The sequence below is a fragment of the Opisthocomus hoazin genome, chromosome 3 (genome assembly GCF_030867145.1).
Source record: "Opisthocomus hoazin isolate bOpiHoa1 chromosome 3, bOpiHoa1.hap1, whole genome shotgun sequence".
In the NCBI taxonomy this organism is placed as follows: Eukaryota; Metazoa; Chordata; class Aves; order Opisthocomiformes; family Opisthocomidae; genus Opisthocomus; species Opisthocomus hoazin.
Window position 1 is genome coordinate 102,279,501 of NC_134416.1, and position 16,922 is coordinate 102,296,422.

Here is a 16,922-nt window from a genome sequence, read left to right on the forward strand (position 1 = left end):
AGCAGGTGGATGCCCGAAGGAGGCTGTGACCCTGTGGGGAGCCCGTGCTGGAGCAGGCTCCTGCTGGGACCTGTGGACCCATTGAGAGAGGAGCCCACGCCAGAGCAAGTTTGCTGGCGGGACTTGTGACCCTATGAGGGACCCACACTGGAGCAGCCGGTTCCTGAAGGACTGCACCCCATGGAAGGGACCCACACTGCAGTAGTTTGTAAAGAACTGCAGTCCAAGGGAAGGACTTGTGTTGGAGAATTTTGTGGAGAACTGCCTCCCATGAGAGGGACCTCACATTGGAGGAGGGAAAGAGTGTGAGGAGTCCTTCCCCTGAGGAGGAAGGAGTGGCACAGCCAATGTGTGATGAACTGACTGCAACCCCCATTCACCATCCCCTTGCACCACTCGAGGGGGAGGAGGTAGAAAATCCGCAATAAAGTTTGGCCCAGGAAAAAGGGAGGGATGGGGGGAAGGTGTTTTTAAGATGAGGTTTTATTTCTCATTATCTTACTCTGATATGATTGGTGATAAATTAAACTTCCCCCCCTCCAAGTTGAATGTTTTGTCCATGACAGTAATCAGTGAGTGATCTCTTCCTGTGCCTGTTGTGACCCATAAGCCTTTCATCACAGGTTTTCTGCCCTGTCCAGTTGAGGAGGGGGAGTGACAGAGCAGATTTGCTGGGCACCTGACATTCATCCAGGCTAAACCATAACATCTTGTCAGCAGAGAGAATCTTATCATGATTCAAAGAAAATAAAATGACTGATATGCTCAAAGTAGTCTTCATACAAATCATGCTGTTTTATCACCACAAGTCAGAGTATTTACTGTACTTCTACACATCTCATGTTTTACATCTCATACTTCTACATCATCTTTTATATGAGATTATCTAACACTGATTAAGCAGTTTCATTTATAAATTCTGCTTAGAATCTGGTATTTAGGTGTAGACTTCTTTAAATGGTTGTATTTTTAATATTTCACGTTTCAAGATAATTTTTATTTTAAGCTTTCGAAATGGAATTATTTAAAAAGAGATGTTGATTCATAGCATCAGATTTAACTCTACCTAATCAAGTACACACATACAATCTTTATAAAGAAATAAAATAAGAACACTTACCAGCTGAGAAAAAAATGTGGATGAAGTGAAATAATGGCCAAAGATTTAAAGTCACTCTCTGGAAATGGAAAGGAACAGAGAATCCCACATGGTGTTGCCAAACTATAAATAAGGAATTAAATTTATTGGCTGTAACAGAAGAACTTTCATGTTTACGTATTCACTTGTGTGAATCCAGGCTACGCTGTTTGGCCTTGAGTGAATATTTCTGAATAAAGAATCCAATAACATGAGGCAATACTGATGTGCAATCTAAAAAGAGCTAAACTTTGAATGAATTTCAGGGACTTTTTTTCTAAACAGTGTCTATTTCATACTAGTTATGCATTTAAAAAAAAATGTAAATGTTTTTGGTGATGAAGATCATCATGGAAAGAAAACTTTTCTTCTATAAATTATTATTTTTAACAGTTATTTAGAAATTCATCCCCTTCTTGCCCCATACAATCTTTGTCAGGTTTAATAGTTTTTAACTTCTATTCAGTTGTCATATTCTTGTCTCTCTTTTTCCTTGTTAAAAAAATTGCCATCTGTCTGAATCAATAATATTTTCATTCTTAAGGCATCTTCTCCCACAGCATATGTCTTCAATTTCTAATGTGAATCAGAATATTTGAAGAATGTTGTCAACAATTATGCCTCAGTTATGAATCAGCCATGACTTTTTACCAATTAAAATGTACACTTTAAAGAAAAATATAAATATCACTTGCTTTGTTGCAAAATTCCGTAAGGCTCACTATGATAATGAAACACAGAATTTCCTATATTTTTTGAGACATTCATGGAATAACAAGAAATTAAATTTTGTAGTACACTTATTAAACTACTTTTGTAGTACTAGCTTTTTTAAAAATTAGATGCAACTTTAGAGGATTTTTTAAGATCTAAATGATCAAGAGAATTCAACCAATAAAACATAAATTTTCATAAATCTGGAAGCATGACATATAATAAAAAATGTTCAGATCATCGATTCCATGTCAAATTACGGTTATGCCTTCTTCTTGCACTCTAATTGCTGATTTTAAAATATTCAAAATCTTTTATTACCTTCACAGATGCATTAATTTGACATTTTTTCTGCACTAACAGAATTTCTAAAATATGTTTTGCTGTTAGAAAACAAGATCTTTTAAGGACTTGAAAGGAAATGGAAGACAATATAAAGTTCAAATGTGTATGGAAAGGATTTTTAATAAAATTTACTTTTTCGAGCATGTTCTAAGGAAAACTGGTTTCAGCTGGAAGAAATAAACAGCCGTTGGAGCCTTTAGATTTACTGCCTGTACACACCATATTATGCACTGGCTTTTTTTTGTAGAACTTTGAACAGTTTTGTCATGCAAGGTACTCTATGTCTTGTGTCCTCTATACTTAAAAGTTTTCAGTAAGGCTAGTTGAAAGTTTTCCCACAGAGTTATTCTGCAGTGTAAAATTGTGTTTTGACCACACAGCTCTCTAAGAAAAAGCCTGCTTTTCAGAATGTTTCTTTGGATATTTTGCCTTTAAAAGCTAGATAGCCCGTCCTTGATAAACCCCATATGTCAAAGAAAAGATAAATTTTGATTGCCAAACAACTCTGAGTTTTGCAACTTTCCTGTATATTTACATCACATACAGACATCACACCATCTGGATATGCAACAGGATGCCAGATACAATGTGCACACCTCAGTATGCAGAAAGAAGTATAAAAGGACTTTACCCACACTGAAAGCCTGTATTTCTTTGTGTGAAGTGTTAATTGCTGACAAAGACTAACGCAACTTTCTCCATCCAGAGTGGGAAGGAAGAACTATTGCTCTAGGCAACTGATAATTTGTCTTCCTACCAGCTGAACAGCAGAACTGGGATAACTGACTTGATGGAGCTATTTTTCTTCTTTAAACCCTAACTCTGTTTTCCTCCCAGTTTTTAAACTGCTCTGGACTGCTCCATTACTTATTCTTTGTACTTCAGTAAGGAATATGTAGAGCCTCTGGTTTAGCTTGTAAAAAGACAGCTATTTGCCTTCAGAGAGGGTGAACATCACCGAATGTGCAGAAAAGATCCTATGTACACCCTCTGGGAAAGAACCTGTGTGTTGCAAAATATTTGCATATATATTTTCAGTGGGGAAGCCTTGAGTAGGGCCAGGGAAAAACAACACAAAGTTATCTTCTATTGTTTGAGACAACAAGTGTAGTTGTGTTACTGAGTCATAGTTCCTTTCGTGAGATATAGTGCAGTACACCTGACCCAGCTATCATACAAGGCCTCAATTTATCTCAAAGCTGTAATGTGCTTACATTACTAGAAGCCTTGTACAATGCCCTGAGCATTGCAGTGGTGTGGTATTTAATAATAATTGAAAGATGATTACAGTATTTCTGCATATACACACAAAGGCTTTCTACAAATGTAAAAGGTAAAACTGAAAAGAAAAAGGAAAAAAAAATCACAAATACACACAGACAGTACAGAGCAAAGGATGACAGAGAATATACTTATATTTCCATTTGACAGGGAAAAATTGACCTTTGATTTCTGTATCTGGGACATAAAATATCTGTATTTCATGAGAAAGTAAAAGCTTGTGTCCATGATCAGAGTAATGAGTATTTGTTAAGATCTCACATTCTTTAAATTTGAATCTCACCTATTTTAAGATTTTACTAATTTTGGTACAACTATAAAGCACAGACACATCATTCAAAGAACATTTTTAAAACTCTACAGCAGTTTACGTGAGGAAGCCTTTATTTCTTTTGTCGCTATTTACCCAAACTGAGATGATCATTAGTCTTTATTGTGTTCTTTCTTACTGTTTAAGACAGATACTAAAAAAGAAAAAAAATAACAGCAGATTGTTATAAGATACCTTATCCCATGGTGAGAATAACAACCAAGATAAGACTTATATAGAATGAAATTTGCATTCCAATGTTCGTGTGTATAGCCAAGTACTGTGTGCAGTTAAATGAGTCTGTTGTCTTGCTGTAATGAATATCTACATCCATCCTAACAGTTAATGAGGAATAAATGACTTATTATCAATGAATGACAGTATCTAAATAGCTCTGCAACAAAACCAGAATATTAATATGTGTAGCTAAAATAGATCTTTAATGATAATGAACTTACTCAGACTATTAATTATTTTAAAAGCCTATATTAAGGTTTACTGCTTCTGGATGGAGTTGGAGCTCAGCTGGTTCAAGTGCCCTTATACATTTGCAGACAGAGTTAAGAAATGACCCTTTAAAATTCCATCTCAAAACTGAACGGAAAAGGGCTTTTATGAAATACAAGGGTGCCATGAAAGAGCAGACCATGAATCTCTCTAGTTCAGCATTTTATTTCCACCAGAAATTAGGCCTACTCACTTTGATGGAAGTAGCAAGAATTGTCTCTACAGCTGATTGTGCATTAACTGACTCACTTCCTAATCATCAGCTGAGGGTGAGCCTGTGCCATGAAGCACAAAGAGTTCTGTCTTTTACTTTTTAAAAAAAAAAAAAAAAAATTTCTAGTAGAATGGAAAGATCTCATTGCCACTTCAATGTAAAATTAATTTCTGAATATTTCTGAGCTCTTGATCTAAGTGATACCATGTTCAAACCATAAAATTGCAATGATTGCAGAAAATTTTGCTTGTTCAAGTATTCCTAACAGTGAGTAGATGAGATGACTCTTTATCTACATGGACTAACAAATTCTTGATGAAGAATTTGTTGTGGAGCTTCATTTAATTCTTCCTAATTTTAGGCAAGTTCTCAGTTGTTACTTTTATCTAGGAAGCTATTCCCAGAGCTTTGCTTGATTCAGAAAAACTAAATATTCCTTCGGCCAGGAGGAGGAAAGGGATGAGCGGGTGTACTGGACTGCGTGGGTTCGATGGCCTGGCACATCAGACCCGCAGAAGTATAAGGCTTTTGTAGATACTGGTGCACAGAGCTGATACCATTAAGGTATAGGGGCACAGAACCCGTCTGGATCTCTGGAGTGACAGAGGGATGCCAAGAATTGTCTGAACTGGAGGCTGAGGTGACCTTGACAAGGGACAAGATGGAAAAGCACCCCATTGTGACTGGCCCAGAGGCCCCTTGTATTCTTGGCATAGATTACCTCAGGAGATTGTACTTCAAGGACCCAAAGGGGTACTGAGGGATGTTTGGTGTGGCCACTGTAAACACAGAGAAAGTCAAAGAGCTCTCTACCATGCCTGGCCACTCAGAAGATCCCTTTGTTGTGGGATTGCTGTGAACTGAAGAACAGCAGGTGCCAGGTGCTACCAGGACAGTGCACCCGTGGCAATGTCACACAAAACGAGACTCCCTGATCCCCATTCATGAGTTGATTCATCAACTGGAAAGCCAAGGAGTAATCAGCAAGACTCACTCACCTTTTAATAGCCCCATGTAGCCAGTGCAAAAGTCTGATGGAGGATGGAGGTTACCAGTAGACTGTTGCGGCCTGAATAAGTGACGGTACCAATGAGTGTTGCTGTACCAGACATATTAGAGCTGCAGTATGAACTGGAGTCCAAGGCAGCCAAGTGATATGCTACAATTGACATTGCCACTGCATTTTTTTTTATTCCTTTGGCAGAAGAGTGCAGGTCACAGTTTGCTTTCATCTGGAGGGGCATCCAGTACACCTGGAATCGACTGCCCCAGGGGTGGAAACACAGTCCCACCATTTGCCATGGACTAATCCACACAGTACTGGAGAAGGGTGAAGCTCCAGAACATCTGCAGTACATCGATGACATCATTATATGGGGTGACAGAGCAGAGGACGTTTTTGAGAAACGGAAGAAAAGAGTTCAGATCCTTCTGAAAGCTGGTTTCACCATTAAATGAAGTGAAGTCAAGGGACCTGCACAAGAGATCCAGATTTTAGGGAGAAAATGGCAGGATGGGTGCTATCAAATCCCAATGGATGTCATCAACAAAATAGCAGCTATGTCTCCACCAACCAGCAAAAAGGAAGCACAGGCCTTCTTGGGTGTTGTGTTTTTTTGGAGGATGCACATTCCAAATAACACCCAGATTGTAAGCTCTCTCTGTCACGTGACCCGGAAGAAGAATGATTTTGAATGGGGCCCTGAGCATTTGAACAAATTAAACGGGAGATAGATCATGCTGTAGCCCTTGGTCCAGTCTGGTGAGGACAACATATTAAAAATATGCTCTACACCGCAGCCAGGGAGAATGGTCTAACCTGGAGTCTCTGGCAGAAAGCACCAGGGGAGACTCGAGGTCGACCCCTGGGGTTTTGGAGCCGGGGATACAAAGGATCCGAGGCCTGCTATACTCCCACTGAAAACCTGATTCTGGCAGCTTATGAAGGCGTTCAAGCTGCTTCAGAAGTGGTCAGCACTGAAGCTCAGCTCCTCCTAGCACCACGGTCCTGGGCTGGATGTTCAAAGAAAGGATCCTTTCTCTGCATCATGCCACTGATGCTACATGGAGTAAATGGGTCACACTGATCACACAGCAGGCCTGAATGGGAAACCCCAGTCGCCCAGGAATTCTGGAGGTAATCATGGACTGGCCACAAGGCAAAGACTTTGGAGTATCGCCAGAGGAGGAGGTGACACATGTTGAAGAGGCCCCACTGTATAGTGAGCTGCCAGAAAATGAAAATCAGTATGCCCAGTTCACGGATGGGTCCTGTCACATTGTGGGGAAGCAGCGGAGGTGGAAGGCTGCTGTATGGAGCCCTACACGACAAGTTGCGGAAACTGCAGAGGGAGAAGGTGAGTCAAGCCAGTTTGCAGAGGTGAAAACCATCCAGATGGCTTTAGACATTACCAGTCGAGAGAATTGGCCAGTGCTCTGTCTTTCCAATGACTCAGGGATGGTGGCCAATGCCTTGTGGAGGTGGCTGCAGCAGTGGAAGAACAACTGGCAGCTCAGAGGCAAAACCATCTGGGCTGCCCCATTGTGGCAAGATATTGCTGCCCAGCTAAAGCAGTTGGTTGTAAAAGTTTGCCACATGGACGCCCACGTCCCAAAGGGCTGGGCCACTGAGGAACATCAAAACAACCAGCAGGTGGATCAGGCTGCAAGACTGAAGTAGCTCAGGTGGATTTGGACTGGCAACATTAAGGGTGAACTATTTATAGCTTGGTGGGCCCATGGACACCTTAGGCCATCAAGCAAGAGACGCGACATACAGATGGGCTCGTGACCGAGGACTGGATTTGACCATGGACACCATTGCACAGGTTATCCATGAATGTGAAACACGTGCTGCAATCAAGAAAGCCAAGCGGGTAAATCCTCAGTGGTATGGAGGACGATAGCAAAAATATAAATAAGGGGAGGCTTGGCATATTGACTATATCACACTGCCACAAACCCGCCAAGGCAAGTGCTATGTGCTCACAACAGTGGAGGCCACCACCGGATGGCTGGAAACCTACCCTGTGCCCCATGACGCCACCTGCCCCATGCCACTGCCTGGAATATGATCCTGGGCCTTGGAAAGCAAGTCCTATGGTGACATGGCACTCCTGAAAGCATTGAGTCAGACAACGGGACTCATTTTCGTAACAGCCCCATAGTCACTTGGGCAAAAGAACAAGGTATGGAGTGGATCTATCACATCCCCTACCATGCACCAGCCTCTGGAAAAATCGAACTGTACAATGGGCTGCTAAAAACCACTCTCAGAGCGAAGTGGGTTCGGACTTTCAAAAATTGGGATACTCATTTAACAAAGGCCACCTGGATGGTTAACACCAGAGGATCCACCAACCGGGCTGACCCTGCCCAATCAAAACCTCAGCGCCCTGTAGAAGGGGATAAAGTCCCTGTAGTGCACATGCGGAACATGTTAGGGGAGACAGTCTGGGTTAGTCCTGCCTCGGTCAAATGTAAACCTGTTTGTGGGATTGCTTTTGCTCAAGGACCTGAGTGCACCTGGTGGGTGATGCAAAATGACGGGGAAGTCCAACGTGTACCTCATGGGGTACAGACATTTTAGAGGGATGGTCTGTAAACTAAGGAAATTATATTTGTGTGTGTGTATATGTCTATACATGCATAAAATCAAAAGAAGTCTTAGTAAAGTGTAGACCTGGGGCATGATATAGATGGTATAGAATAAGGGGTGGATAATGTCCTGGGTTCAGCTGGGATAGACATAATTTTCACAACAAGCTGGTTGGGCTGACCCAAACAGCCAATCAAACGGGATATTCCATACCATGTGATGTCAGGCTCAGTATTTAAGTGGAGAGCTGTATGAAGGAGAGGCTTTTGCTACTCAGGAGCAAGCTGAGCATAGGGTGGTGAGAACACTGTATGTTGTATATATATGTCATGGTCAAAACAAATTGCAAGCACAGCAGTGCTTTGACTGTAACCTGAAGGCAATTTTCAAGGGAAGCATTAAAGTATATTACATAAAAAAATGATTTCAGTGTAAAGATATTCTTTTATGTTCATTTAGGTAAGAGAAATATCATACAGAGTTGGTTTTAATATGTAAAGTGTTCAAGATGCTGTGTCCATTTGTTAGCTGAAGGTAAATTGTACTACTGGAGTTTCCTGGATAAAGTCACATTGATGTTACAGAAATGTTAGGGGAAAAAAGCTTCAGACAATAATAGCTTTGTTCAGTCATATCTTTGCTACGTAAGATTAGTAAACTTATGTTATTTATCATTTATAGTAGCACTAGGGAAACTAACTTGCTTGCCTAAGTAAAGACTTTTTATTATTTTTCTGATTAACTAAATTTAAAAGTTTTGTTTTAGTATCTGGTTGTCAGTTTCTATCCATCAGTTACTTTATTCGAAGAAGGTTTTCCCTGGTACACTCTGTTTCATAGCTTTTTCAAAGAAATCACATGAAAATTGTGAAAGCATTCAAATGAGCCATACATGCCTACATAAAGTTAAATATACTTTTCATCTCAGTTTCATATTTATTTCATGCAGTATGTCACTTGACTTGCAGTGAGTTGAAAATTTGAGTGCTGCTTTTCATATCAAGTCACACATTAAAAATGCTGTCTGGTAGCTAGAACTATTTTACTGTGACTGAAACCATCCTCAGCCCCTTTAATTTTGCATGTTTCTGCTGTGGGCAGATGTCCTCGGGTATACTGTGTAAATAGAGAGCAATGGTTTTGGCATCAATACGCTTATTCGTACCTTCTGTAGCAATCCAGAACCCACCATTAATTTCTTTATGTATCATTCATAGAGAGCATCCATTTTCTAAATTGTTGCAAGGCTGTGCGCTATCATTAAGATATCTTAATTGTATGAAACTTTGAAGTCATTAAGATCTTTTGTGGGCAAGAATCTTGGTGAGATGGTATATATTTGTTCATAGAAGTACAGTCACTTCTGTGTTTTACAGGCAGGTGGACGGTAACCTGCTGGTCAAATCCTCCCAACCATATTCAGGACTGTCCTGGGTTTGGCCAGGACAGGGTTCATTTTCACCGGACTCCAGGAAGGGGCACAGCCGGGGGGATGGGGGTTGACCCTACCTGGCCAAACAGAACCCGGTATTCCATACCATGTGACGTCACGCTGGGTTCCGGTGGGGGGGGTGGTGCGGCAGAAACGGACTCGCGGCTTGGGGGGGGCGCAGCGCCGGTCCTGTTCGGGAGAGCGGCTGTCTGGGTCGTGCGGTTCGTTGTTGTGTTTTCTCCTTCTCTGTACCGTTGTTGTTGCTGTTCCCTCTGTTTGCTGTTCTGTTAAACTGCCCTTATCCGGACCCACCGATTGCTGCCTGTTTTCTTTTTCATTCTCCTCCGCACGCCGGCGGGGGGAGGGGCGGCCGCGTGGCGCTTTTGTTGCCGGCGGCAGCCGAAACCAAGACATTATTTGGCGCCCAAGCGTGGGGCAGGGATAACGGCAGGGCTGAGCAGCGGGTGTTAAAACTGCTTTCTTAGATTTTGTTAAATTTTGTTATAGGCACTTTTCTGTGTTAGTTAAATAGTCGCCGGTAAAAATGTTGCTGACTTTGATCAGATGGCTGTGGTTTTTGAACACTTATTTGCAGTATGTGTTTACTGCCATGCTGTTCATCATCTGATAACTGTAAATGTAACAAATGTAACATGTGGGGGATGTTATCACTTCAGGTGGTCGAAACAAGTCTTGGATCTTTGTGAATAATTCAGATGGTTGCAAAACAAGGGACTCCTGAATAATCCCTTTAGGCGCCTGGGCCTTGGGAGAACAGGTATGCAAACTACAGAGATAAGGAGGCTGCAGGATAATCTGAAGACCCCTGCTGAGAGACGCCAAACAAACATGTGTGACGGACATTACCATATATTAATGAATTCTCGGAAAAGGCATTACTATGATAAACATTTCTTGGAAATGTAATTAATATGTATGTTAACATAGCATAAATACCTAGTAACTGTGTCTCTTCGGTGCACACGTTTGGAGGAGAGATCCCCCGTGTGCCCGGCGCCGCAATAAAGAATACCTGCTTAATAGTCTGCCGACTATTGAGTCTTCAATTCCGGCTTTTCACGGCATCATTTCTGGCACCCCAGATGGGACCCGCTCTGCTCGGCTGCAGGACCCGCTGAGAACAGGACTCCCTAGGGTACCCCCGGGATTTCCCGGAGGGACTCCTCGCCTCACACGGATCACTGCGGGAGCAGACAAGGACCATCTAAAGGAGTAAAGGTATTCTTTTTTTTCTTTCTTTCTCTGTTTTGGTATGTGAGACCGGTCATTTGGAGAGTTCTCATAAGTCGTAGGAGACGTCCTACGCTGAGCGCTGTACACCAGGCTACTAGTGCCTGAGGGTGTACGTCTTGGTGCGTTGGTGCAAGCACGGGTTGTGTTTTGCACTTCTGTAATAACGTGCTTTTGGTATTGTAGTCTTGGTGCGTTGGTGCAAGCACGGGTTGTGTTTTGCACTTCTGTAATAACGTGCTTTTGGTATTGTTGTATTGGTGCGTTGGTGCAAGCACGGGTTGTGTTTTGCACTTCTGTGATAACGTGCTTTTGGTATTGTTGTATTGGTGCGTTGGTGCAGGCACGGGTTGTGTTTTGCACTTCTGTAATAACGTGCTTTTGGTATTGGTACACTTAGGAAACCTGCTTAAGTTGTACTTCTGGTGATACGGATTTGTTGGTATTGAACTTGGATATCGGATATCTCGGATACTGGCTTGTTAAGAACCTTGTACGGCGAACCTCTTTTTTTATGTGACCAGAATATTAATTGTGCGGAACGTGGTCAAAGCGGGACAGAAGGGGACAACAGTTTAGAATTTTAAGACAAAGATAACAGAAGTACAGAATCAGTAAAGTAAAATGGGGGGACAGCAAAGCAGTGATATTTTAAAGAAAAGCCCCTTAGGATGTATCCTAGCACATTGGAAGGATATAGGGGGACCACCAGGTGGGAGTGTGAATAAGAAAACACTGATCAAATACTGTAACCAGTGGTGGCCCCTGTATAAACTAGAAGATGATGAAAAATGGCCCTTTAATGGATCTTTGAATTATAATACTATATTACAGTTAATGTTGTTTCTACGGAAAGAAGAAAAATGGGATGAGGTTATGTATGCAGATATGTTTTTTACTTTGCGAAATCATCCGGAGTGGCAGAAGAATTGTGGTATTAACATCCCACCACAGGACCCTCTAGTCTTATGCTTAGAAAAGGAAAAGAGAAATGGAAGGAAGGAACAGGAGAAAATTAAGAGGTGCTGCTCAGCATGTAGTATCGGACAAAGGTGTTTAAAAGTGACAAGTGCTAGAAAAGAAAAAGAGGAGGCAGACGATCAGTTTGAAGATTTGGAACTATCCCCTCCATTACAAAACTTGCCTCCTCCACTTCCATCATTACTATCCAGAACAGATAGTAGTAGTGAGGAGGAAGGAGAAACAAATAAATTTACTCCGATTACCACACGGACTCGGAGTAAGACTCAGAAGGCTCCACAACTCCTGGCCCCATTGCGGGAGGTAATGGGGGCGGGTGGCCCAGCTAAAGTAAAGGTTCCCTTTACCACTGCTGATCTAGATGCTTGGAAAGAGATAGCTGAGGGATACCGAAATGACCCCTCTCGAGTGGCAAAACGATTTGAATTAATAGTAAAAAACCAGGATCCTGATTGGGCAGATGTAGATTTGATTCTGGGGGAGATGACTGAGACAGAAAAGCAGCTGGTATTAAAAACTGCGCAAACTCATGTACAAGCCCAAATTAATGGAGGAGCCTTACAAGGGAATGTAGATAATTACATTCCCCTGAATAACCCGCATTGGGACCCCAATGATGAGAGGGACTATAGAATGTTAAAAAGATATCGAGATTGGATAAAAATGGGGTTGGAAAATGCGATTCCAAAAGCTGTAAACTGGTCAGCATTATATGCTGTCAAGCAAGGGCAAAAGGAAACACCTACCGAATTTTTGGATCAATTGAGAAATGCTATGAGAAAATACACTACCCTAGATCCCTCCTCAGATGTGGGACAGCAACAGCTTGTCTCTCTGTTCCTGGGACAATCATCTACAGATATAAGAAAGAAGTTACAGAAACTAAGAGAACCAGAAATAAGAAACTTAGAAAAACTACTTGAGGAAGCATGGAGAGTTTTTAGGAATCGGGAGGATGTGGATAGAGGAAAATTAACCAGAAAAATGGCAACGGCAACGGTGGCAGCCTTAGAAGAGAAAGGAATGACAGACAGAAGGGAATTTAGAGGACGAGGAAGGGGAAGATCCTTGGGAAATAGAGGGAGACTGGGGAATGTAGTGGGAAGGAATCAGTGTATGTATTGTCGAAAGGAGGGACACTGGAAGAATGAATGCCCAAAACTTACTAGAACTTTGATAGCCGAGGCAGGGGTTAACTGATGGGGACCTGGGGACTCCACCCTAGCGGATCCACTGGTTAAAATCAGGCTAGGGGGACAGGAGAAAGAAGTAGAGTTTTTGGTAGACACAGGTGCCTCTTTCTCTGTCTTAAATCAAGAATTAATACCTGTAAGTAGCGACTTTGTAACTGTAGTGGGAGCTACTGGCCAACAAGAAAAAGCTTTCTTTCTAAGACCCCTCACTTTCAAATTAGGGAAACAGGTTGGTATACATCAATTTTTATACTTACCAAATTCCCCAAAGCCACTGTTAGGTAGAGACCTATTGGAACGATTGGAAGCAGAAATAATTTTTAGACAAGGAATCATGGAATTAAAGGTGAAAGAAAATCAATTAATTGAAATACTAAGCTTAGCCCTAATGGACCCTGGAACTTCTGTCACATCCACACCAGAGAATGAAGAAATTACTAATCAGGTATATCCAGAAGTATGGGCCACGGGTATCCCAGGCCGAGCAAGGCATGTAGTTCCCATAACAGTAGAACTCAAGGAAGGGGCAAAACCAATACGACAAAAGCAATATCCCTTGAAATTAGAGGATCAAAAAGGAATAGAAGGACCAATTAATAACTTTTTACAGTATGGACTACTAGTGGAGTGTGAGTCAGAATACAGTACTCCTATATTACCAGTGAAAAAACCAGATGGAACTTACCGGGTAGTACAGGATTTAAGAGAAGTGAATAAGATTGTTAAGGACATACACCCTGTGGTAGCTAATCCCTATACTTTACTTACTAAATTACAAGATAATAAAGTATGGTTTACGGTGTTAGATTTAAAGGATGCATTCTTCTGTCTGCCTTTAGCCAAAGAAAGTCAGAATTTATTTGCATTTGAGTGGGAAAGCCCTACCACGGGTAGAAAAACCCAGCTTACCTGGACAGTGTTACCCCAAGGTTTTAAGAATAGCCCAACGATCTTTGGAAATCAACTAGCACGAGAACTTGAAGCATGGAACCCGCCCTCCAGAGATGGAACCCTTTTACAGTATGTAGATGATTTATTAATAGCAACTGAAACAAAACCTGACTGTATACAGTGGACTGTCAGTTTGTTAAACTTTTTGGGACTAAATGGGTATCGAGTCTCTCAACAGAAAGCTCAGATGGTGCAGCAACGGGTAACCTACCTTGGATACGAGCTGTCTGGAGGACAGAGAGAACTAGGAACAGAACGAAAAGAAGCAATCTGCAGGACTCCCCTCCCTCAGACGGTAAAAGAGCTCAGGACCTTTCTGGGAATGACAGGTTGGTGCCGATTGTGGATTTATAATTACGGAATAATAGTGAGACCTTTATATGAACTTTTGAAAAACAACCCCACCCGACTGATCTGGTCCAAAGAAGCTCAAAATGCATTTAAGACACTTAAGAAGGAACTGATGAAGGCCCCAGCTCTGGGCCTGCCTGATGTTACCAAACCCTACTGGCTGTTTTCTTATGAGAGACAAGGCATAGCTCTGGGGGTCCTAGCTCAACGGCTGGGACCCTACAAAAGATCTGTGGCCTACTTTTCTAAACAACTGGATGAAGTAAGCAAAGGATGGCCAGGATGTCTACGAGCTGTGGCGGCGGTGGTCTTGAATATTCAGGAAGCCCGAAAATTTACCTTGGGCCAAAAGATCACAGTGCTGGTCTCACACACAGTATCAGCTGTACTGGAACAAAAAGGGAACCACTGGTTTTCCCCATCCCGATTTCTACAATACCAGGCCATTCTGATTGAATCAGATGATATTGATATTGTAGTAACTAATATTACAAACCCAGCTTCTTTTCTCAGCGGGTCAATCTCTGAACCATTGGTACATGATTGTTTAGAAACCATAGAGACTGTGTACTCCAGCAGACCAGATCTGAAAGAGGAACCCCTGGAGGATGCACAGGACTCCTGGTTCACAGATGGAAGCAGCTTTGTCCGACAAGGTATTCGAAAGGCCGGGTATGCAGTGACAACAACAGATGAAGTAGTTGAGTCTCAGTCATTACCTGCTGGAACATCAGCTCAAAAGGCTGAAATTATTGCCCTAACTAGGGCTCTGGAGTTAGCAAAAGGAAAAAAGATAAATATATGGACAGATTCCAAATATGCTTTTGGAGTTGTCCATGCTCATGGGGCAATTTGGAAGGAGCGAGGACTACTAACTGCGCAAGGGAAGCAGATTAAATATGCTGAGGAAATTCTTCGACTATTAGAAGCTGTTCATCTACCAGCAAAAGTTGCCATCATGCACTGCCAAGGACACCTGAAGGGTAACACTGACCAGGAAAGAGGTAACAGGTTGGCTGACTATGAAGCTAAACAGGCAGCAGAGAGAATGCAAGGGATTTTGGCCTTAATTCCAGATAATAGAGATAGAAACCTGAGTGACCAAGAAAATGTTGAGTATTCTAAAGCTGATGCAGAGTTAATAGAGGGATTAGGGGGCCAAGTTCCATCCCAGGGGTGGGCCTACTTAAGTGATGGCAGAATTATAATCCCTGCTAAACAGATATGGGGGGTGGTTAAAGAAGAACACAATAGGACACACTGGGGAGCGGACTCCCTGTACAAATTTTTAAATCAGAAATTAATAGGGAAAAATTTGTATACTACAGTCCGACAAGTAACCCAACAGTGTGAAACATGTTTAAAAAATAACCCAAATACAGGTAACCGGGTACAATTAGGAAGTATTGGGAAGGGAAGTATACCTGGTGACCATTGGCAAATTGATTTCTCTGAACTTCCAAGGAAAGGAGGGTACAAGTACTTATTAGTACTTACGGATACCTTTTCAGGTTGGCCAGAAGCATTCCCTTGTAGAACAAATAAAGCAAGGGAAGTAACTAAGATATTATTAAATGAAATAATACCTCGATTTGGGGTACCGACAATTATCTCCTCAGATAGGGGGACGCATTTTTGTGCAGAAGTAGTGCAACAGGTCAGCAAACTGTTAGGAATCAATTGGCAGTTACATACGCCCTACAGACCACAAGCCAGTGGGCAAGTAGAAAAGATGAACCACATGATAAAACAACAGATAGCAAAAATATGCCAAGAAGCGAATCTATATTGGTACCAAGCATTACCTATTGCACTACTTCGGATACGTGTAAAGCCTAGGGCCAAAGAAAATTTGAGCCCTTTTGAGATACTATATGGGAGACCATATCTGGCTAAATATCAGGGGGAAGATTTGAACCAGTTGGGAAATCAGTATCTACAGAATTATGTTATATCCTTAGGAAAACAATTAGAAAGGATTAGTAAAAATGTTTTGGGTACCAGGGCTAAAGGGTTAGATCACTCGATCCACCCATTTAGCCCTGGAGATTGGGTTTATGTTAAGAATTTTTCAGGTGATCCACTGAGAGAGAAGTGGAATGGACCTTACCAGGTATTGCTGACTACCTTCACTGCAATCAAGATTAAAGAACAACCGGCCTGGATCCATTATTCCCGAGTGAAGAAGGCTCCTAAACCAGGATGGATGGTCGAAAAGGCTGGCGGTTTGAAACTACGATTGCGGCGGTAACTTTGTTAAACCTAGGCTTATTAGTAAACGCTTGGAGAGAGAACTTATATTACAATGCAATTCAGATGATAGCGAATGCCACGGGAGCTCAGGATTGTTGGATTTGTACTGCCTTACCAAAAGGTGACATGAGACTCCCTTTATACGGGGTAGGATCCACTCATTGGAATTGTGATAATAATACTTGGCCCGAGTTTTGGAGAAGACACGACGGAGGATACTGCGATCACGACAACTCGAACTACATAACTGGACCAAGATTTGACCTACAGATATTAGATAACAACACCCAGATACTGGTCAGCAATAATAGCTGCCTATGGAAAGCAAGATCCAACACTTGTTCGTGCCGACCCCCCTTCCATACACACAAAAATTGTACTTGCAGGGATGGGTGGAATGATT

At 41.9% G+C, this 16,922-nt stretch overlaps 1 protein-coding gene across 1 annotated transcript in view; it reads left to right on the forward strand.

Moving 5' to 3' along the window:
- Positions 1 to 16,922, forward strand: part of LOC142360940 (uncharacterized) — a 188,817-nt gene that overhangs the window by 159,764 nt on the left and 12,131 nt on the right. The window contains exons 4-5 of the mRNA XM_075417263.1: positions 11,843 to 12,885; positions 12,997 to 14,801. Of these exons, the coding sequence (XP_075273378.1) occupies positions 11,843 to 12,885; positions 12,997 to 14,801 (2,848 nt within the window). The remainder of the gene's footprint in view (positions 1 to 11,842; positions 12,886 to 12,996; positions 14,802 to 16,922) is intronic.